This window comes from Balaenoptera acutorostrata, chromosome 11, assembly GCF_949987535.1.
Source record: "Balaenoptera acutorostrata chromosome 11, mBalAcu1.1, whole genome shotgun sequence".
In the NCBI taxonomy this organism is placed as follows: domain Eukaryota; kingdom Metazoa; phylum Chordata; class Mammalia; order Artiodactyla; family Balaenopteridae; genus Balaenoptera; species Balaenoptera acutorostrata.
The window spans coordinates 100,030,027-100,052,220 of NC_080074.1; the positions used below are offsets into that span (position 1 = coordinate 100,030,027).

The window sequence follows — 22,194 nt, forward strand, 5'->3', positions numbered from 1 at the left end:
ACCCTGACATTTTTTGTAAGATAGATGGGAAAAAAGAATTAAAAGCATGCCTTTAACATTCTTTTTTTCAAATGCTATTAAATATAGCGAAATATTGTTGGGAGAGGCAGTCCCCCCTTGCAGCTTGATGTGTGGACTAAGCCATCTTGCTTGCATTCTGGGATATTTTAAAGATTAAACATACTACAATTTGAGGAGGACTTGGGTCCCCCTCTGGGACTTCCAGGGAACACTTACAGGTACTCGCCAGAGTTTTTCATTGGAAATGAGGGAATTCCATTGTAGGGATTTCTTCAGAATACATTTCCAGGGTAAATAGAACTCTCAAAAGGAGTCCAGAAATGTCAACTATTGAACTATTGAATCTTTATAACTATGCCAGAATCATTCACCCTGGTATCCTATACAGTAACCCTAGAAGTTAGGGACTTATACCCAGGGTCCCGTGAGAAATGTTGGGATTTCCAGAAGCCCAGCTAATCATCATTATAGCAAGCCTACAGCTACCCACTATGAGATTTATATTTGGCGTATGTTTAGAGATTATGATATATTCTGAGGGTCAAACAATTAAAAGGATCCATGAATTTCTCAGCCTTGCAAGGAACCATTCAGAAAGAAAGCATTTATTCACATCAAATATATGATCAGATTAAATTGGAAGGTAGCATGGCAAATCTCACATCATGTCAGATATCATTACTGCACAACTGAAAGCATTCCTAGTGATTTGAAATTTTTCCACATAGTACTTTATAACTTATTTGTAGTCCAGACCCTCCCCTCAACCACTGAACAAAGGATAGTGCCTTGTAAAGTCTAAGACATCTCATTTTCTATTTTTCAGACTAAATCACTGTATGCAGATGAGGCTACGTTGTAGTACAAACAAAACCTGAAAATTTAGAGGTTTAACACATAAAACTTTATATACAGAGAAAAATGAGAAGGTGATGGGGGTTTAATAATGTTTTCTGAAACGAGTGAAAGAAAAAGAGAAGGGAGGTTGGAATGGGTCAACAAAGTAGAAGAAAATGTGTGATCATGAACAAATTAAAGGATGATGGGTAATGAATATTGGGATGCTGAATAAACAAAAAATATGAATGTGTTTGGATAAAATTCGTCATCTTTCAAAACAAGAAGTCATTTTATCACGTCTACAGAAACTAGCAGCATAAGGTCATGACTTAGAAATATCATGGTGAATATCAGAGGAAACATCTAAAATCGTTTCAAAGGTTATCCCTGGGAAGTGGGAGTGGGCGGAAGGAGGGGCTGGGCAGAGTGGGGCAGGAAACCTGTTAGATTTCATTATAAGCCTTAGGTTCTCTTTAAGTTATGTGCATGTATTACTTTGGTAAAGATAAAGATTAATTTTAAAAACCCGAAGATATATCTGGTAATTTTGGCATGAAAGATACACACCTACAGTCATGTTTTCTTTTAAAGTTGGATAACGTGCCCAGAGGGTACTCTGTTATATTGCAGTGAATTCAAGAATAGTTGCCCTATCCTCCACCGTCTTTCTCCTTTCATTTGAAATGAGTTTCTTGGAAAGTACTAATGTGGAGCTAGAGGAGGGGAGTAATTTGCATCTTATGAAACTATTGGTTATTAGAGGCATAAAGTCTGGAAGAAGATTTAGAGGCAGGGGAGGAATAAGGGAATTAAGGAGCTTAAGGAAAGGAATGAAAGATAGATGATTCTATCAATAGGCAGATAGAGCAAACAGAGGGAAGAGAGAACTCCCCAAACTGCGGCTTACATACTGTTTCATGAGAAAGTCTTTAGATCCCTAAGTAGTCTGTCTTTACACAATAGATGCTTACTTAGTTGTAATAATGGAAACTCAGAATTCCTACGTCCTGTATCCAGGAGTATTCCAAGTTGCAGGCATCTGGCATTGTACTCTGCTCCAGACTCAGACTCATAACTCCTTGTTTTTATAGACTTTCTTTTTGCACCTTTTTTTTTTTTTTCCATTTAAAACTATCACCACCACCGTCACCACAACAAAGCCACAGAATAAATGATCACCTTTCACTCAGGTAGGACTAGAAGAAATGGTTTTAACTTGAATCTGGAAGGAAATTAGAAAGAAATTTAATGATGGAAACATTTTAAAGGAGACTGCCTTCGCATTTATTTCACGTGGCTTTGTTTGCGATAGAAATAGAATAATTTTTACAATGCTTCCCAAATTTAGCATTCATCGGAAACAAGGGAGCTTGTGAAAACACTGTCTGAGCCCCACCCCCAGAGACTGATTCAGCAAATCTCTGGTGGGGCTAGAGAATTTGTATTTCTATCAACCAGGTGATACCGATGCCACTAGTCTGGGACCACACTTTAAGACCCTCTGGATTGATTCTTTGACAGTTTCTGAAATCCCCTGCTCCCCATCTCTGTCGTCTTTTTAGAAATATGATGCACTGGGTGAATGCCTAAGGACCTCTGCTTGGGTCAACTGCTCCATATTTTCACACAACTGTACTGATACTGTTTTTTTCCAAAGAGACTTTGTTTGGGGGGCAGCTGGTAGAGTGTGTCAAGTCCTCACTGAAAGCTGCCTCCAGAATTCCCTGCATGGACTGTCTTGCTTTTTTCCTAAAATCTTTCCCCAGAAGGGCATAGAGGAAGGGATTGAAGCAACTATTGGCAGATGCTAAAGCAAGAGACACATGGTCCCAGGACAACAGAGCTTCCCCAAAGGGAGTTTCTGGGTCAATAAACAGTAAGAGGGCTCCAACAATGTGGTACGGAGCCCAGCAGACAAGGAAGACAGCCACCACCACCATAGCCACTCTCAAGGTTTTGCTCCGAGACTTGGTGAAGCGTCTCCGACGCATTCGGAAGATAATGAGGCTGTAACAGGCCACCATGAGGATAAAGGGCAACAGGAAACCCAGCACGAGCCTAGTGATGGTTATTGCTACCTGGGGTGTTGGCACTTGATGGCCATATGCAAATTGGCCTGAATCATCATCCTGGAAATCTTCCAATAGCTCCCACGTGTATGAGGAGTTGCCGGAGGCACTAGAGAAAAGCTCTAAATCAGCAGGAAGAAAAGCATCAGAGTTCTCCAGTGGGTTAGTTCTGTGATCTTCAATGGGAAAATCACTGGGGATTGTAGCTGAGACCTCATCAGCTGGTTTAAATACCTTATAATATGGATGTTGAACAGACAATCTAGCTGAATCCGTAGGGAGTGAATGTCCAGAAGTTCTTTGAAATATTTGAGAACAGAGGCCAGCGGTGGCTGCCCAGGGACAATCATTTGTTTGCTGAGAGAAAGAATCGAACCTATCATCCATTTCTTCAGGCAGCTCAACAATGGAGTTGTCAAGAGACCCGTTTTCCAGTAGATCAAAGTTGAAGTCTGAATAATCTAATGATCTGTAGAGGCCAAAATTGTAGCCACACATACTATGGTTGTCTATAGTGAACGTTTCCCGGTATATGAACACAGGTATGCACATTACAAAAGCCACCACCCAGATACATCCACAGATAGTGAAGGCTGTCCCCACGTTGCGATGATTCTGGCACCAGATTGGCTTGAGTACCAAAAGACAGCGGTCCAGGCTAATGGCGGTCAGCAGGAAGACGCTGGCAAACATGTTGAGGACAATGATGGAGGGGATGAGCTTGCATAGGAACCAGCCGTAGGGCCAGTGTCCTTGGAGAGCCAAGTGAACCAGGGAGAAGGGCAGGGAGAGGCAGCAGAGAAAGTCAGCCAAGGTGAGATGCAGAAACCAAACTGTGCTCACACTTCGTTGCATCTTTAGGCCAGCCACCCACAGCACCAGCCCGTTGCCTGGCAATCCCAGTAGGAAAGTGAAACAGAGAATGACCATGGAGAGAACTACTTGGGGTTCATCCCAGGGCTGTGATGGTAGGTCAGTTGAATTGGTCTCAGCAGAGGAAGACTCCATTGCTAAACTTTTATAAAAATATAAACAAAAATGTTAAAACTATCTTTAAAAAAATGCATATTCTTAGAATTCTAACCTCCCCACATAAAGATGTAGAGTCACAAAGACCCTCACACTGTTTTAGTTTTATTTTCCGACTTCACATTGGATTACACAAAAACATTCCCTGAAAGACAATTTAAAATCTACTGTATTGACATAGAGAACAGACTTGGGGTTGCCAAAGGGGGTGGTGGGGGAGGGGAGTATTGGGAGTTTGGGATTAGCAGATGCAAACTAGTATATATAGGATGGATAAACAACAAGGTCCTACTGTAGAGCACAGGGAACTATATTCAATATCTGTGATAAACCATAATGGAAAAGAATATATATATATATATATTTATAGCTGAGTCATTTTGCCGTACAGTAGAAATGAACACAACATGGTAAATCAACTATACTTCATTAAAATTTAAAAAAAAATTTTCTTTTTTGGCCGTGCCCTGCACCACCTGTGGGATCCTAGTTCTCCAACTAGGGGTCAAACCCAGGCCCTCGGCAGTGAAAGCTCAGAATCCTAACCCCTGGACCATCAGGGAATTCTCTCCATTATGTCTTTTAGAAACACCCTCATTTTTTCCTTTTGCTGTCAAATTTATCAAGAGTTGTTTTCCCTCTTTGCGTTGATTTCCTTACCACTCATCATTTCTTTCTTATTTGTTTTTTATGAGTATAACTTGAGAAAAATAGCTTGATTATTGCAGAAACAGAAATCATTCATGGAGATAGGGAATTCCCTGGCGGTCAAGGGGTTACGACTCCACGCTTCCACTGCAAGAGGCGCAGGTTCCATCCCTGGTTGGGGAACTAAGATCTTGCAAGCCACCTGGCATGACCAACAAAACAAAACAAAACAAAACAAAAAAAGAAATCATTCATGAAGAAACTTGGAAAACATAAGCAAGCAAAAATAAGAAAATAAAAATGTCATATACTACTAGTCAGGGATTACTATTTTAGTATCTTAATTTACATCCTTCTGGATCTTTTTTCACATACATACATGTATACTATATGTATGTATATTTTTTGTTAAGCAAAATTTAACAAAATTAGATTATACTGTGCATATTGGTTTAAAATTATTTTAATTGTGGTGAAATACATATAACATAAAACTTACCATCTAAACTATTTTTAAGTGTACAGTTCAGTAGTGTTAGGTATATTTACATTATCGTGCAGCCAATTTTTAGAACTTTCTCATCTTGTAAACCCGAAACTCTATACCTATTAGAAAACAACTCCTCACTTCCCTTTCCCCGCAGCCCCTGGCAATCACCATCTTACTTTCAGTTTCTATGCATTTGACTCCTCTAGATACCTCATCTAAATGTAATCCTACAGCATTTGTCTTTTTGTAACTGGCTTATTTCACTTGGCAAAATGCCCTCAAGTTTCATCCATGTTGTAGTGTTTGTCAGAATTTTCTTCCTTTTAAAGACTGAATAATATTCCACTGTATGGATGTACCACATTTCGTTTATCCATTCATCTGTCGATGGATATTTGAGTTGCTTCCACATTGTAGCTATTGTGGATAATGCTGCTATGAACATGGGTGTAAATGCATATTGTTTTATATAAACTGCTTTCTTTTATCTCTTTTATCAGTTAGCAGTCTCCGCATTATACAGTAACATTGTACCTTAAGGAATACTCAGACTTTATCCATTTTTTCCAACTGTCCCCAGAATAATCCTTTATACCTGATTTGTCAACAATTATATCCAGTCTAGTCTAGGATCACACTGCATCAGGATGTTTCTTAAGTCTCTTAATGTAGCATTGTTTCTCTTTTTCAAGGATACTGGCTTGTTTTGGGGTCTGTTGTTCTCACCACTCACTTCACAACCCTTTGTAATTGGTCTTCTGCCCCATCATGCTGCTAAAACTAACTCTAGATAACAAACCCAAGCATCTTTTTCTCTGTCTTTATCCTCCACAATATCCATGTCATTTGATACACTGGCTTCTTAACACTTTCTTCTCTTGGCCTCTGTGACATTACCGTTCCCTGATTTTCAACATTCCCATAAACATACCCTACTTTACAGCTTTCCTGAACAACTCACTATTCCAAGTCAATACCATTTTCTATTCCTTGGTTAGTGCTGTTTACTTCTGTATGGAATTATATCCTCCACCTTAACCTCCTCTTTCCTCCATTCTTAATCTCTATCTGTTGAAATCCTAGCCATTCTTTAAGATCAAGCTCAAATATATCTTCCTTGAAACTTCTCTTATAATCCCAGTCATAATTTATTTCTTCAGCCTCCTATTTGGGTGTGTGTGGGGGGGGGGGTTGAACTTCTTTTCATATTCTCTGTGCAATGATGCATTTCATCTTGTATTATAATTCTTTTTGTGGCTGTCTTATCTATCATTCTGGCCTTTTCATATTCTCTGTGCAATGATGCATTTCATCTTGTATTATAATTCTTTTTGTGGCTGTCTTATCTATCATTCTGGCCTTAAGTTTCATAATGGTAAAAAAGAATCTTGTTCCTAAATGCTCGTTCCACAGAATTTAGCACAATTAAAGATTACTTGAATGGATAGATGCTCATTTTGGGGGTTAACTTTTTTTCTTTTTCAACTAAATGAAAAATTCTTATTCTTATCCATTTAATCCAGTAAGGATGCTGTCTCTTCTAACTTCCTTTTTTGTTTTCCAGTTCCTAATTCTTACTGGCTATAACAGCATTTTATGTTTCCTTTTGTAGAAGTCCAAAATACTTGTGTGACTTGAAGCTGTTCTGCTGAGTTAACTACAAGCTGCCATAGGGATTAGCAGAAGTTAAAATAACTAAGACAACAAAATACTAAAAAAGAAGAAGTGATTCTCATTCTCCTTTTGGTAACCTTGCTTATTCCAATATTCAAGTCCTGTCAGGGTCACTTCCTTTGCTGTTGTATGTGGCAGCTATCCCTGATCCTACACACATATTCACGCATAGACCCATAAAATATTGAGAGACCGATAGAGTCATAGAATTCTAGGACTGAAAGGAAAGTTAGCAATCATCTCTTCTTGTCTCTATTTTTATTTTGTAGTTTTGGACACTGAAACTCAGCAAATTAGGGGACTTTTACATATTCACAACTAGGAGGGTTGTCAAATCCTAGGTCCAATCACTGTCAGGCCAATACCCTTTTTACTACAAATAATCACATAACTGAAAAGCCTTTGGTATTGCTAACAAAGGGAAAGGCACCAAGAGCTGCACAATAATAAAGAATAATAAGGAAGTGATAAAGATTGAAAAGAGCAAAATTCCAATACAAAGAAATTGAGTCATCTGGCGTAAGCTATATTTTAAATATTACATAGTATCTGTCTTGAAATGAAAGCATATATGAATCAGAATCTTAAAAATCTTTCTGGGCAAGATAACATTTTATATTTTGACAAATGTTTTGGCTGAAAAGTACCTCTACATTTTTTTTTTTTTTTTTTTTTTTAGTTTTCAATACTGAATTGGCCAACCAGTAATTAAAAAGATAAGTAAAATCCTGAAACCAAAATTCAACTATGATAGGGAAAGAAAAATAGATTCCAGAATCAGAACTAATGATACGATGACAGAATCAGTAGCAATAAGGAATGAGCAAAATAAATAAATAAGAGAAATGGAATGAGGAAAAAAAATATATATATTAAGAAAAAATAGGCAGGGGCTTCCCTGGTTGTGCAGTGGTTAAGAATCCGCCTGCCAATGCAGGGGACACAGGTTTGAGCCCTGGTCTGGGAAGATCCCATATGCAGTGGAGCAACAAAGCTCGTGCGCCACAACTACTGAGCATGCACTCTAGAGCCTGCGAGCCACAACTACTGAGCCCACCTGAAGCCCACGTGCCTAGAGCCTGTGTTCTGCAGCAAGAGAAGCCTGCACACTGCAGTGAAGAGTAGCCCCTGCTCGCTGCAACTAGAGAAAGCCCACGCACAGCAACAAAGACCCAATGCAGCCAAAAATAAATAAATAAAAGAAATTTATTAAAAAAAAAAAAGAAAAAATAGGCAATCAATGATTTGGAAAACAAAACTATTGGAGAAAGCTGGAATCAAAGGTGAGAAGGAGAAACAGCCAGTTTAAGAGAGGGAAAAATGATGTAAAAATTCAATATTAGTTCCAGAATGAAAATATTAAGAACAAAGATAAATAGAATGTGGAATATTTAGAAAAAGAAAAAGGTGGACATGGAAATAAAGCAAAAGAAATAAAAGTTGGGGAAGGAATAAGTGGAAATAGAAAATAATGACCCTCAAACCATTATCAATAACGAGCAAAACAAGCTGGGCACAAGCCCTCAGGTGGATCTAGGTTTCCTTACCAAAAATCCGAGTTAGTAGCTGAAGACTTCAGCATGGATCTGGAGGTCTCCACAAGTCCCGTCTTGACCACAGTCAAGAATGTTTAGGAAATTTGCTGAGCATCTCCTCTTTCCTCTCTCTCTTCGTTTCTGATGATAAATGAAACCCAACACTTTTGACAACTATCTGACTCCACAGGAAGAGTTTCAAAGTGAGTCATTTCTAAATGTTTCATATAAGAAAAGTACGAAAAACAGAAGTGGGAGAGCATGGTTCTCAAAAATTTTCTGCAGGACACAGAGTATGCTTAGAGAGAGAGTACTTTTGTACATCAGCTTCCCACTTTATAGGTTTTTGGATTTGTTTTGTTTTGGAAATGCACAAAAATGATCCTATGGTATGTGAGAATAGGGGTGGGGAGTAACTGGGGGGAATGACGTGCACAACCCCATGTAATGAATTTCAAGTAACATCTCTTATACGCTTAATATGTGTCAGGGAAGTGTGTCATGCAAAAATCAGATGAATTAAACTATGTTCTAATCTCTAGAGATTCACAGTCTGGTGAGAATATGTACCCATACAACAACAACAAAAAACACCTGTAATACAATTCAGACTATAATGATAGAAATAGCGGTAGAAGTAAAAGAGTAGAAAATAACATGTAGGGGTGTATTTAGCCTGGGGCAATCTAGGACAGTCTTAAGGTAGAAATAAGGTCTGGGCAGGTTCTTCAAGAATTATGGGACTTCTCTAGAAAGAGGTGACAAGCTGTTTACTTTTACTATCTTTATTATTATTATTTTTTGGGCCATTTCAGGGCATGTGGGAATCTTAGTTCCCCGACCAGGGATCGAACCCGTACCCCCTGCAGTGGAAGTGCAGAGTCTTAACCACTGGACCACCAGGGAAGTCCCCACATCATACTTTTTAAATTATTCTATATTATACCATTTAGTCAATTATTCCCCTTTTCATGGATATTCTGTTTTTGTCAAATTTTAAAGCAGTTATAAACAATGTTTCAATGAGTACCCTTGCATTTTACACATCTATGAAAATTTCTGTAGAATAGTTTCCTAGGACTATAATTGCTAAATCTATGTATGTGAATTTACATTTTTGAAAGGTATGGCATTTCCCACTAAAGAGATTCCACCAATTTACACTTCCAACAACGGTGGCGAGGGTATCTATTCCATTTGCAAAAGGTAAGGTCTTTATCATTAAGTTCAGTATCATAAACAAGTACTCTGCTCTTAATATAGACACTATGCTTTGCACTGTAGAAGATGCAGAAGCAATGAAAGATGTAAATATATAATTATAATTGAGTAAGGGCTGCTAGCAGGGTAGTCCTGGGAACATGGAAGAGGGAAAGACATTCTCACTGAAACAAACATGAAGATAACGCACTGAAGAGATAACACTTGAGCTGGGCTTTAAGGCTGGGTAGAAATTTGACAGACACTAATAGTGCTATAAAATAATTTATCTGTCTCTCTGCCCTACTAGACCAGGAGTTTGTTCCTATCTCCAGAGCCTGCTACCATGCCTGGAATAATACATGTCTGGGGCACCAATGAATGAATGAATGAAAGTTTGGTTGAAAAGGATGTTGGCTTTTGAATATAATTCAAAGAATTAATTTGAGTCTTTAAAGTTGTTTCTGGTGTGGATCCAGTTTTACTGATTCCTTTTTCTCTAAAGATTATACAGCAATTAAAACCAGTTGGAGAACTTCCAGCTGTATTACTTGGATTTTCAGATCAGGAAGGAAATTACTGAAAACACCTTGTGAATAGGGCTCCTATTTCTAGATGGCTTCTGTCCCTTCTTATAAAGTACTAGTTTTATGGTGTAACGTGGAAAACCTGGGGGGAATTTATGTGATTCTCTTCTGTTTTGTTCCTTTTTAATATCTAATTATGGCAAGCTGCGCCGTGCCGCGCCGCGTTGGGGCTGACCACTCGCGTTCCGCCTGAGGAGGCGCTGCCGTCGGCACTGCAGCCGCCGCGGAGCTGATACTGCTCCGAGCCAGCCGCCGGGAGTAGGGCGGCGGCGCAAACATGAATGTTGGAGTTGCCCACAGTGAGGTGAATCCAAATACCCGTGTAATGAACAGCCGGGGTATGTGGCTGACATATGCTTTGGGAGTTGGCTTGCTTCATATCGTTTTACTCAGTATTCCCTTCTTCAGTGTTCCTGTTGCTTGGACCTTAACAAATGTTATACATAATCTGGGGATGTATGTATTTTTGCATGCAGTAAAAGGAACACCATTTGAAACTCCTGACCAGGGTAAAGCGAGGCTCCTAACTCATTGGGAACAACTGGACTATGGAGTACAGTTTACATCTTCACGGAAGTTTTTCACAATTTCTCCAATAATTCTGTAAGTGGTGGAAATTTTCAGATATTTTCTGGCAAGTTTCTATACGAAGTATGATCCAACTCACTTCATCTTAAACACAGCTTCTCTCCTGAGTGTGCTAATTCCCAAAATGCCACAGCTACATGGTGTTCGGATCTTTGGAATTAATAAGTATTGAAATGTGTTTTGAAACAACAAAAATTTTTACAGCTACTGAGTTTTCTGTAAGGAAGGAATGGTTACTAAACTGCACTGTTTCTGTGATAATGTGAAATGAGAGGTAGCTACATTGGAGAGCCAATTGCTGGTTCTTCATATGCTGTTTTGAAGTGCAGATTCTTACGAGAAGATGCCTTTGTTTAATGCATCTGGTATCCTTCTGAAGAGAGGCTTTAGAGGCAGGCTGGGCAGGCCCAGCTTATAAGTTAAATGGCTATAAAGTAAGGGTGTAGTAGATAAATCCAAGGAAATAAGAGATTTATAAGAAACTAAGTCCAGCTTAGCTTATAAGGAATGGGCATTATGTTAGGAGAAGAAAATGTTTAATCATTCAGTCATAGTCAGTTTAAGCAGAGTTACATGAAAACCAGAATCATTTCTTTACAAGTTTATTACAGATTGTTTTTATTACCATGTATATTCCTCTTGTGTTATATAAGAGGATATATGTCCTCTTGTTTTATACAGACCAATTCCTACCTTATGAATGTACTTTTTTGGTTTTGCAGGCTCAACATTGTGTTGATAGATGAGTTCATTTTTACATTAAGTAACTGAGTTCATGAAGGTCCACCTTCATGACTGATTGATGATAGAAGATAGGCACCTTAGAAGCAGCCTCTGAGTCGGCCTTCTAATTTTGGAACAAAGTGGGTTTTGCTGCCTTTCCAGATATAAGGCTGCTAAACCAATTAAGAAAATAATTTATTTCTCATAATTAAAGTATATGGTAACTTAAAGGTCTGCTTATTTGGTTGAGCAATCTAATTGTTGAAGTCTGCCATTCTTTAGCGATGGAAATTTAAAATGGACAACTACATAGCCAACATGTGATCTGGCAGAAACTGCTTCTTTAGCAATACTATCAGAGTAAATAATGGAGTCTTTTTTTTTAGCAGGTCTGCAGTAAAAGATATCATCTTTTCTTAGTCCTCCTGCTCTCAATCTCCATACTTTACCCATTAATATTTTGCCGTCAATACATGAGTCTTAGTATAGATAACTCAGAATGGTAACTATTTCCAAAGCAGCAACCATATTGAATCCTTGTGACTTAAGAGAAGCTTTCTATAGTTGCTACATTAATTGCAAGAAATAACTATATTCTACTTTGAGAAGTAAACATTTCAAGAAAAGTTCTGATATGTGACGAAACTGAAAAACCTAGTAACATTTGTAAGCAAAATTGAGTGAAAAGAATTATACCAACTTAAAAATCAATTTGTTTCAAACTGACTTTTGGGGGTAATGATCATTGTTTTGTATTTCAAAAGTATTGAGTTTAGAAATCAGTTGTATGATAATGCCTTTGTATGTTTGTCTTTTCTCATGTATTTTTAAATAACCAGTAATCTATACTTTAATAAATTTTTCTTTGGTGTAAGGTTAAAAAAAAAAATCTAATTATAAGTTTCTAAGCAGAGATCAGATGCTTTGGAAAGAGTGAAATTTTGAATATATGTTGCAAACACAGCCATATTAAAACATTTTATGAGTCACTGATTAATTCTACATTTTCAATGATGGAAATCTGTAGTCATTTGGCCAAAATAAAAATTATAGAATTGTATGATCTCTAGCCTGCTCTGAGAGAATTAAAAATAAATATATGACAAAGTTTCTGTCCTTAAGGACTTTGACGAAAAATGATAAGATTCATTATTAGACCAAGTATAATTATACTCTAAATGAAAAAATAACCAAGTGCTAAAAACTATGGATGACATAGACAAATGCTATGGCTAGTTAGCAAAGGACAAATCTGATGAAACCTGGTGGAGGTTAGAATTAGCTGGAAAATTTTCATGGAAGAACATTCTTGAGGTGAAAACTGCTCTAGATTAGGAATTTGAGTTCTAGTTTTAGTAATAACTAAATACTTGACCTTGGGCTGGATGCTTGACCTAGAATTTTTTTCTTAGATGTAAAATTAAAGGGTTGGCTCGAGTGATCTTTAAGGTTTCTTTTACATCTAACGATCTATAATTCTCCCATTTCAAGTAGGGGGAAAACACACATTAAGGTGGAGGTAAGCCCAGCGTGAGTGAATGACACAGGTAAAGTGGTCTGGCTGGAGTAAAAAGCACACAGGGAGCAATAAAAGGTGCGTAGAGAGGCTGAGCTTGAATCCCAGCTCTGCCACTGACTACTTGTGTGGTTGCACAGGAATTTTTCAGATTCTGTGTTTTCATTTCCTCACCTGAAAAACAGGGATTGTGTCAGGTTTTATTTATTGATACTCAGGCCCATTTCCACTCTTCCTTATTATTTCTCTAAGTGAAGCCTGGGTACTGCATTTCCGAGACTGCCTCTCAGGCAGGGTCTGCCTAGGCTCTGCCAGAGGGGCATGTTCATGTGCTCTTGGGAAGTGAAGAGAAAAGGGAATCATTGTATTTGATTCTTTTCTTTTGAGATTAATTTTTATTGGAGTATGGTTGATTTACAATGTTGTGTTCGTTTCCGCTGTACAGCAAAGTGAATCAGTTCTACATATACATGTATTCACTCCTTTTTAGATTCTTTTCCTATAGAGGCCATTACAAAGTACTGAGTAGAGTTCATTGTGCTATACAGTAGGTCCTTATTAGTTATCTATTTTATATATAGCAGTGCGCGTATGTCCATCCCAATCTCCCAACTTATCCCTCCCCACCCTTTACCCCTGGTAACCGTAAGTTTGTTTTCTACATCTGTGACTCTATTTCTGTTTTGTAAATAGGTTCATTTGTACCATTTTTTTAGATTCCACATATAAGTGATATCATATGATATTTGTCTTTCTCTGTTTGACTTACTTCACTCAGTATGACAATCTCGAGGTCCATCCATGTCGCTGCAAATGGCATTATGTCATTCTTTTTTATGGCTGAGTAATATTCCATTGTATATATGTACCACATCTTCTTTATCCATTCCTCCATTGATGGACATTTAGTTTGTGCAGAGTTTGCAAATATGTTTTAAAAATAAAAGAACAAAACCATAAAATAGCATAAACCTTAAAAATATTAAAATAAAAAAGAGAGAGATTGAAAGGGGGATCATTTATTTTCTGGCTCCTTCAGCAGCAGACAGCTCTGGTGGGTTTCCGTAACAGAGGTGGCAGGTGTGACCTTGGCAGCTGCTGGCAGCTGTGGGCTCTGGCAGGATTACTGGTTTCAGCAGCAGCTGCAGCCCTGTGAGAATTTCCCTTCCAATTTTAGGGAAGTACCTTCCTGAAGTTATATTATCTTCTCCCCCTTTATTCCTCTGGTCCTTCCAACACTTTTGCAACCAAGTCCTTGTATTAAATACCTTGTTTGAAATACCTACAATGGTTTTGTTTTCCTGGCTGGGCAATGACAGTTGGGGAATATTCACTGTACCTACTCTATAGGACTGCTAGGAGTAAATAAATTAATACATGCAAAGCACTTAAGACACTGCTGGCACATAAGCATTCAATAAATGTTAGCAGGGGCTTCCCTGGTGGCGCAGTGGTTGAGAATCTGCCTGCTAATGCAGGGGACACGGGTTCGAGCCCTGGTCTGGGAAGATCCCACATGCCGCGGAGCAACTAGACCCGTGAGCCACAACTACTGAGCCTGCGCATCTGGAGCCTGTGCTCCGCAACAAGAGAGGCCACGATAGCGAGAGGCCCGCACACCGCGATGAAGAGTGGCCCCCGCTTGCCACAACTAGAGAAAGCCCTAGCACAGAAACGAAGACCCAACATAGCAAACAATCAATCAATCAATCAATAAAAAAAACTTTAAAAAAAATAAATAAATGTTAGCAGTTATTATGTCAAAAAACTAATGTGGCTTCCAGTTGCCTATCGTATCAAAACTATTCTCCCATCTTGGACTCTTAGCAAATAATTTACAGAATGTTCCCTTCACATTGTTAAGTTACATCCTTTCTGTCGAATCAAATTCTAACCCATAGCCCTCAAGGATGTAGATTTGACACACTCTCTACTCCCTATAGTATAGCTGCCTAATTATGCACATAGTTATAATAAAACAAAGTAAGAGCACAAACTGAAGAACAAAGTCACCCAGAAATTAAAGTAATTCAGTCAAAAGGTAAATAAAATAAAACAAACAAAAAACTGTTAATCCAATCATAATAACAAATATCTGATGCACTGATGCCTGGATCTTGAAAGAATCCAGCCAAATTTGGCATGATGAATCATTCAAATCTGAGTGGTTTAAAGAAAATTTAGCAAACTTTGTTTCTTCTATTGATTTATTGATTATTGATTTTCTATTACAATATGTATCCAGGGCAGTCAGCCAAGGAAGGGAGATTGAAGGGGAAGTAAACTGAGTGTTTTCATGAACACCCTTTGTGACTTTAGTTCCATGAAACCCAAAATGGACCAGGGACTAGGTTTCAGTTTGTGTTTATCTGATCTAACGAGAAGGCATAAGAAAATTTTGCAGGGGTGACAGAATTCAGGATTATTGAGGGGTAGATGGCTCTCATAAATGTTTTAAGTGTAGATAAATTTTTGAGTAAATTTTGATGGATTTTTTAGGGTAGCTATCCTATTTGTGCATTATTTAGAAAATGTCTTCTCCATTTCATTTATCCTTTGCCTTTTCTTCCCCATTTCATTTCCACTAGAATGTGGGCGAAGAAAGTGGTGATACAAAACGATGTTGGGTTGAAAACCACCCAGTTTTTCCTTCTGTGCAGGGAAAACCACAGGTCTCCATCTCCCATGTGTCTCCTTTACTTTCACACAGGACACTTCACTTCTGACACTTGTGGTCACCAAATGTGTGTGTTTTTTTCCCCCCACATCAAACAATTCTGCAACATCAGCTGGGTGTCCTACAATTTAACTCAATTCTGACACTGTCTACCTGGAGATAGCATCACATCCCACAGGTTAAGGGCTGAGTTCCACAAGACTGCTCCCCACTTCAGATGCCAATCACAAGTTGTAGATCCCCAGGTTACCCACAACTTCTCTCTGTCTTGGCTACAAATCAGAGGTTCCCATGACTTTCTTCCCCTTGGATTGGATTATTTGCTAGAGTGGCTCACAGACTCAGGGAAACATTTATTTAGGTTTACCAGTTTATTAAAGGATATGATAAAGGACACAGATGAACAGCCAGATGAAGAGCTACATAAGGCGAAGTCTGGGAGGGTCCTGAGTGCAGGAACTTCTGTCTCCAGTAGGGTTGGGGTGTGTCACCCTTTCGGTACATGGATGTGTTCACCAACCTGGAAGTTCTCTCAACCCCATATTATTGCGATTTTTTGGAGGCTTCATCACACAGGCAAGCTTAATTATTAACTTCATTTCTAGTCCTTCTCCCTTCTCAAGAGCACGGGGGTGGGGGGGTGGAACTGAAAATTCTAAACTTCTAATCATGGCTTGGTCTCTCCAGAGCCCTTATCCAGGAGCCATCCAAGAGCCCACCCAGTCACCTCATTGGATCAAAAGACACTCCTATCACCAGGAAATTACAAGGGTTTCCCTTGTGTCAGAAACTGGGGTCAGTGACCAAATACTAGAACAAAAGATGATCCTAATGCTCTTATCACCTAGGAATTTACAAGGGCTTTAGGAGCCGGGGGCACAGATCAAGATATATATATTTCCTATTATAAATCACAGTAGCATGCATACTCATTTCAGGTAACATGTTTTTTTCTACAGCTTCTGAAATTCTAAAACTGAATGTGTCTATGTTTATAATTACCTAAACAAACATGATCATTCTTGTTCCAAATATAAATTAATATTAATAATAGTGATAACTTACACGTTGAGGACATCTACCAGACACTGTGCTGAGTGCTTCATTGGCTGCATGTTATTTAACTCTAACGACACCCCAATGATGAGATAGGTACTAATATTAGTACCTCATTGTCAAAAAGAACACTGAGATGCAAAGAGGCTAATGAGTTATCCAAATTCACACCACAATGTAAATGGCAGACTTAGAACCACACAGCTGGCCTCCAGCGCCTATGCTCTTAGCCACCGTGCTGCCCTGTGAATGCTAATCCGGTCCTGTCTCCGTGTTCGTGGAAGTTACGTTCTACAATGTCACCAGGAACACTGAATTAGCAGACACTGGACCACTGCTGCTAGGGGATGTATGGGGTTTGAGTTCTGCCAGCCTCTGGTCACTGCATTTTGGTCAAATGATCAAATTTTTTTGCCCTCCGCACCCCTGTTGCTGCGCTCTCCTCCGTGGCTCTGAAGCTTCCCCCCCCCCACCCCACCCCGTCTCTGCCAGTTGAGGGGCTTCCTAGTGTGTGGAAACTTTTCCTCCTTCACAGCTCCCTCCCAGAGGTCCAGGTCCCATCCCTATTCTTTTTCTCTGTTTTTTCTTTTTTCTTTTGCCCTACCCAGGTACGTGGGGAGTTTCTTGCCTTTTGGGAAGTCTGAGGTCTTCTGCCAGCGTTCAGTAGGTGTTCTGCAGGAACTGTTCCACATGTAGATGTATTTCTGATGTATTTGTGGGGAGGAAGGTGATCTCCACGTCTTACTCCTCCACCATCTTGAAGGTCGTCCTGAGAAACCTTATTTTATATTGTTGATTCATTAACATTGACCTCTCTGCCAACAGCACTATAATTCATGCCCAAACAAGATGAACTAACACATATATATCTCAGCCTTCTTGTGCTTATGGACACTATATAGCCCTCCAGCGCTATGCTTAGGGGTCATTTTAAACAGCAAAATCACCAACAAAAAGTACGAAAATGCAAAAAACTTGGCACTAAATAGGCTGTGTAAAGGATCCTTGTTTACAGTAAGAGAGATGAAACAAGAAGGCAGAGCGCCACCTGGATTGACCTCAGCTGATGATGCACTTGTCTAGTGACTCAAATTGTTTTGCCACCCTGTGCATGTTAGGGAGTGACTGTGAATGTTGATTTGGGGGTTACGAATAAATTTAAGCAAATAGGCAAACTCACAGTTATTGGAATCCATGAATGAGGAGGATCTACTGTACTTGCTAAAAGTTGTATATTCTGTCCATTCTCTGGATAGAGCTGTTAGGGCAGAATTGCATATTGGTTAAGGACCCGGGCCTGGAGACACTTAGATCTATGTCTGTCACTTGTGACTGTGGACAATAATTACTTAATCTCACAGCAGGATAATAATAGTACATATCTGTTGTTAGGATTAATAATATAATGCACACAAGCATGCAGAACAGTACTCAGTACTTAATAAATGCTACTCTTTACTATAATTCAACCAATAGGCACAGGAATACTAATTATTCATGCAAACATTTAAATATAAGGGATAAGCAGCTGTTATGTTTGTATCAGAAATGTAAGGATTTCTCTCCTGACACTTAAATATTGGATGAGTAAGTCAATGAACTTTCTGTATCTCAGCAATTTTTTTTAATGAAAATGGGGATAATGCTACCTACGGGCAAGACTGTTGTGAAAAATGAATGAGATAGTGTATATGAAAACACTTTGTAATCTTAAAGGTGCTATGTAAATGTCAGGTAATATTATCATAATTATTGTTATACAAAATGTTTATTGTTTAAATCAATAACTAAAACCTTAGTTGATTCACATAGCACCTGTTAAATTTTATTGTGAGGTATATAATCCATTTGAAAGAGTGTCTATAATAAATATGTACATTTTAAATAATAATAAAATGACTACCATGAGCTTACCATCCAGTTTTAGAAGTAGAATGCTACCCGTATCTCTGGAGCACCTCCTGTGCCTGCCCTAATCACCTTCCTGAACCCCGCCTCCCAAGAATCCACAACTGGGAATTTTGTGTTTATCATTTTCTTACATTTTAAATATGGCTTTGCCATTTAACTGGATACCCCCAAACAATACAGTTTTAGATTTGTCTGTTTTTTTTTTTTAAAGGAATTCCTTTATTTTTATTATTTATTTATTTATTTATTTATTTATTTATGGCTGTGTTGGGTCTTCGTTTCTGTGCAAGGGCTTTCTCTAGTTGCGGCAAGCGGGGGCCACTCTTCATCGCGGTGCGCGGGCCTCTCACTATCGTGGCCTCTCTTGTTGCAGAGCACAAGCTCCAGACGCGCAGGCTCAGTAGTTGTGGCTCACGGGCCTAGTTGCTCCGCGGCATGTGGGATCTTCCCAGACCAGGGCTCGAACCCGTGTCCCCTGCATTGGCAGGCAGATTCTCAACCACTGCGCCACCAGGGAAGCCCTGTCTGTTTTTAAACATTGTCCAAATGGACAATTTTGTTTTATCTTTTGTTAAACTTACTTTTTTCTTCTCCTAAAATTAAGTTTTTGTGATCTATCCATGTTGTCCATAGCAAGTAGTTCATTCATGTTTACTATTTATTTACACTATCCTGTTACATGAATACAGCACAATTGATTTGTCCTAATGATGGACATGTATTTCCAATGTCTCGCTGTTATAAATGATAAACAATGCTGCAGTGAATTCTTAACTACTGCGCCACCAGGGAAGCCCTGTAGATTAGTCTTTTTAAGAATTTCATATAAATGGAGTCATACAGTATGTACTCTTTTGGGCTTGGCTTTTTGTTGTTGTTGTTGTTTGGTATAATGTTTTTGAGATCTATCCATGTCATTGTAGGTGTTAGTAGTTCAATTTTTAAAATTGTTATCCCTGAGTGTTAGTATTTGATCCTCTTTATTGCTATTCTATTTATTTTATTACTATTGTATGTCAATATGACAGTATTATAGGGATACACCACAATTTGTTTACCCATTCACCTGTTGATAGACATTTAGTGTTGTTTCTAGTTTCTAACAACTGTAAAAAAAACTGCTCTGAATATTTGTATATATGTCTTTTTGTGAACATATGTTTTAGTTTCTCTTGGGTAAATATTTCAGAGTAAAATGCTGGGTCATGTGATAAATGATATATTTAAATTTTAAGAAAATACAAAACTATGTTTTCCAAAATGGTTGTGCCATTTTAACTCCCCACTACCAATGTATGAAAGTTGCTCTGTATTTTTGCTCCATATTCTTGCCAGCACTGTTTGCTGTCATCAAGTTTTCTTTTAAGCCATTATATTAGGTGTGCTGTGTTATCTCGTTGTAGTTCCATATATATATATATATATATATATATATATATATATATATATATATATATATATATATATATATTCTTGTAACATCTTTTTCTGGTTTTGGTATCAAGGTAATATTGTCTTATAAAAATTAGTTGGAAAGTGTCTTATCTCTTCTTTTTTTTTAAGAGCATTTGTATGGGATTTACATTATTTCTTCCTAAAATGTTTGATCAGTGATGAAACTTTTTGGGCACGAAGGTTTGTTTTTGTTTTTTTGTGGGAAGGTTTTTAGTTATAAATTCAAATTCTTTAACAGGTACAGGGCTATTCAAATTTTCTATCTCTTGAATTATTTTTGGTAAATTGTGTACATCAATTACCATTTAAGTTATTAAATTTGTTGGCATAAAGTTGTTAATAATATAGAGATGTGGAAGTTCACGTTTCATTTTATAATTTCATATTCTCTGAATTTTTTGCAAAGTATATGTAGGGTCCTTACATTGGGGGATTTGGGGAAATGGCCAAGTTAATAAGTTAAATGATTGCACCTAAGCAGAAATCTTGTATTATTCAACAATTATTACTGCCTACTATGTGAAAGGCAATGTGCTGGGTGCCAAAAAAGCAAAGGTCTTGCCTTTATAGAGCTGATGGTTTAGTGGGAGATATTTGAAGAATAATAACACGTTAGGTACAACGAAAAGGTATAACAGAAGCAAGTGGAAGCATTAGAGAAAGTTCATCTAAAGGACCTGGCAAAGTCACAGGAGGAGGTACAATTTGAGCTGATATGTGACCATATTAGTTTGCAAAATTAACAAGCTAGGGGAGAGTGTTTAAGACAGAAGTTTTAATGCATGCAAAGGTATGAAGAATATGAAGAACATGGACAACTCAGGAAACCTTAAGTAGTTGAGGATTACTGAAATTTTAAGTGAATGTCTGCTTTAAAAAAAAAAAATCTTGGATCTCTTTTATGGCCTTAATATCTATATACCTATACTTATTTGTTTACTATACATATATTATACACACACACACCTCAAAACATCCTATAGTAATGGATATGCCATTACCCATTTTCTGTTGATAGACATTCATGTTGTTTCCATTTTTCACTATTACAAACCATGCTGTAATAAACATTATTATACATACTTTTTTGCACACATTAAAAACTTCTCTAAAATAGCTATTAGTGGATTTGCTACACTGAAGGTTACCTACAATATTCTGTCAATTCTAAATTTACCTTCAGAAATGCTGTACCAAATTACCTTCCTGCTCACAGTGTACGAGAGTAGCTGATTCCCCACCTCCTCATAAGGGCTAGATATTATGATTCTCTTTGAATTTTAAGATATCACTTTGCTACGCAGGGTAGACAAATTAGAGACAGGTTTCCAACCAGTCAACATAATGAAGTGGTGAAGATCACCGCTGTTGCAGTCAGACAGCCTTGAGTTGGTATCTCGGTTTTCCATTTGCTGTCTGTGCTACTTAAATCAATTAAGTGATGGAGTGGTGGCAAGTTCACCTTTGGAGTGTATGAGGCATGTGTTTATGGAGACAGTAGAATCTATCATTATAATAAGACTGGGAGCAAACAGCGGCTATTAAATAGTTTATGGTGCTTTCCCAATGGGTCAGGAATGAGTTGATCCCATTTACAGTTTAACACGGGCAAAATTTCCAAAAAGATAACCAGAATACACACTGAAAGTGTGGCAGACTATTTCAACGGTGCCGTTCTCGAAACTCTGAGATAAAAAGGTGTTATAAAGCAATGGATCAGGCTGGGTGGCCATTTTTGAAGTTTGGACTCTGGAAGGTTAAAATCCACCACGTACGCCTGGGTCATACACTTTCTGTAGGGACCCAACTTGGGAATACCGACGGAAGGATTCCCCTTTTCTGCTTGGAAACTACGGTTTCTAAGACACTTCTTAAAGTGACTCTTGGAAGAAAGAAACTCGCCCGACTTCACGAAGGTCGGCACCCTCCCAGAGCAATGCGGGCCCTTGCCAGAGCAAGATGGCGCTTTCCCTCCTCGCTTCTCGGGGATGGAGAGCTCCTTAACGGGAATCACTCACTTGGAGGCCACCCTTGCCCTTACCCAAGATGGTGAGTCGCGCAAACTCACCGTTTCCAGGTTTCAACATGGCTTCCCGGACCCGCAGAACCGGAGGTTAATCTCAGGAACCCAGCGGAACTCTCGCGGAAGTAGCGTAAACGGAAGTTGTTGCGTAA

The 22,194-nt window shown here is 38.4% G+C and overlaps 2 protein-coding genes across 6 annotated transcripts; one reads left to right on the forward strand and one right to left on the reverse strand.

Moving 5' to 3' along the window:
* Nucleotides 1-610: 610 nt before the first annotated feature.
* Nucleotides 611-22,172, reverse strand: C3AR1 (complement C3a receptor 1). 5 transcript variants are annotated; one of them, XM_057556693.1, is made up of 5 exons: nucleotides 22,088-22,172; nucleotides 17,834-17,911; nucleotides 13,690-13,809; nucleotides 8,319-8,447; nucleotides 611-3,945 (listed from the first exon to the last, which is right to left on the reverse strand). In XM_057556693.1, the coding sequence occupies exons 4-5, from the start codon at nucleotides 8,351-8,353 to the stop codon at nucleotides 2,484-2,486; spliced, it is 1,497 nt and encodes a 498-aa protein (XP_057412676.1). In that variant the 5' UTR covers nucleotides 8,354-8,447; nucleotides 13,690-13,809; nucleotides 17,834-17,911; nucleotides 22,088-22,172; the 3' UTR covers nucleotides 611-2,483. The 5 variants fall into 5 exon arrangements, with proteins under 5 accessions (XP_057412676.1, XP_057412678.1, XP_057412677.1 ...); XM_057556695.1 differs by lacking the exon at nucleotides 8,319-8,447; XM_057556694.1 differs by lacking the exon at nucleotides 17,834-17,911 and having other exon boundaries at nucleotides 22,088-22,152.
* On the forward strand, nucleotides 10,250-11,492 carry LOC130709226 (ORM1-like protein 1). Its single transcript, XM_057556699.1, is given in 1 exon segment — nucleotides 10,250-11,492. A coding segment is annotated over 1 exon segment (483 nt). The 5' UTR covers nucleotides 10,250-10,370; the 3' UTR covers nucleotides 10,854-11,492.
* Nucleotides 22,173-22,194: the final 22 nt, after the last annotated feature.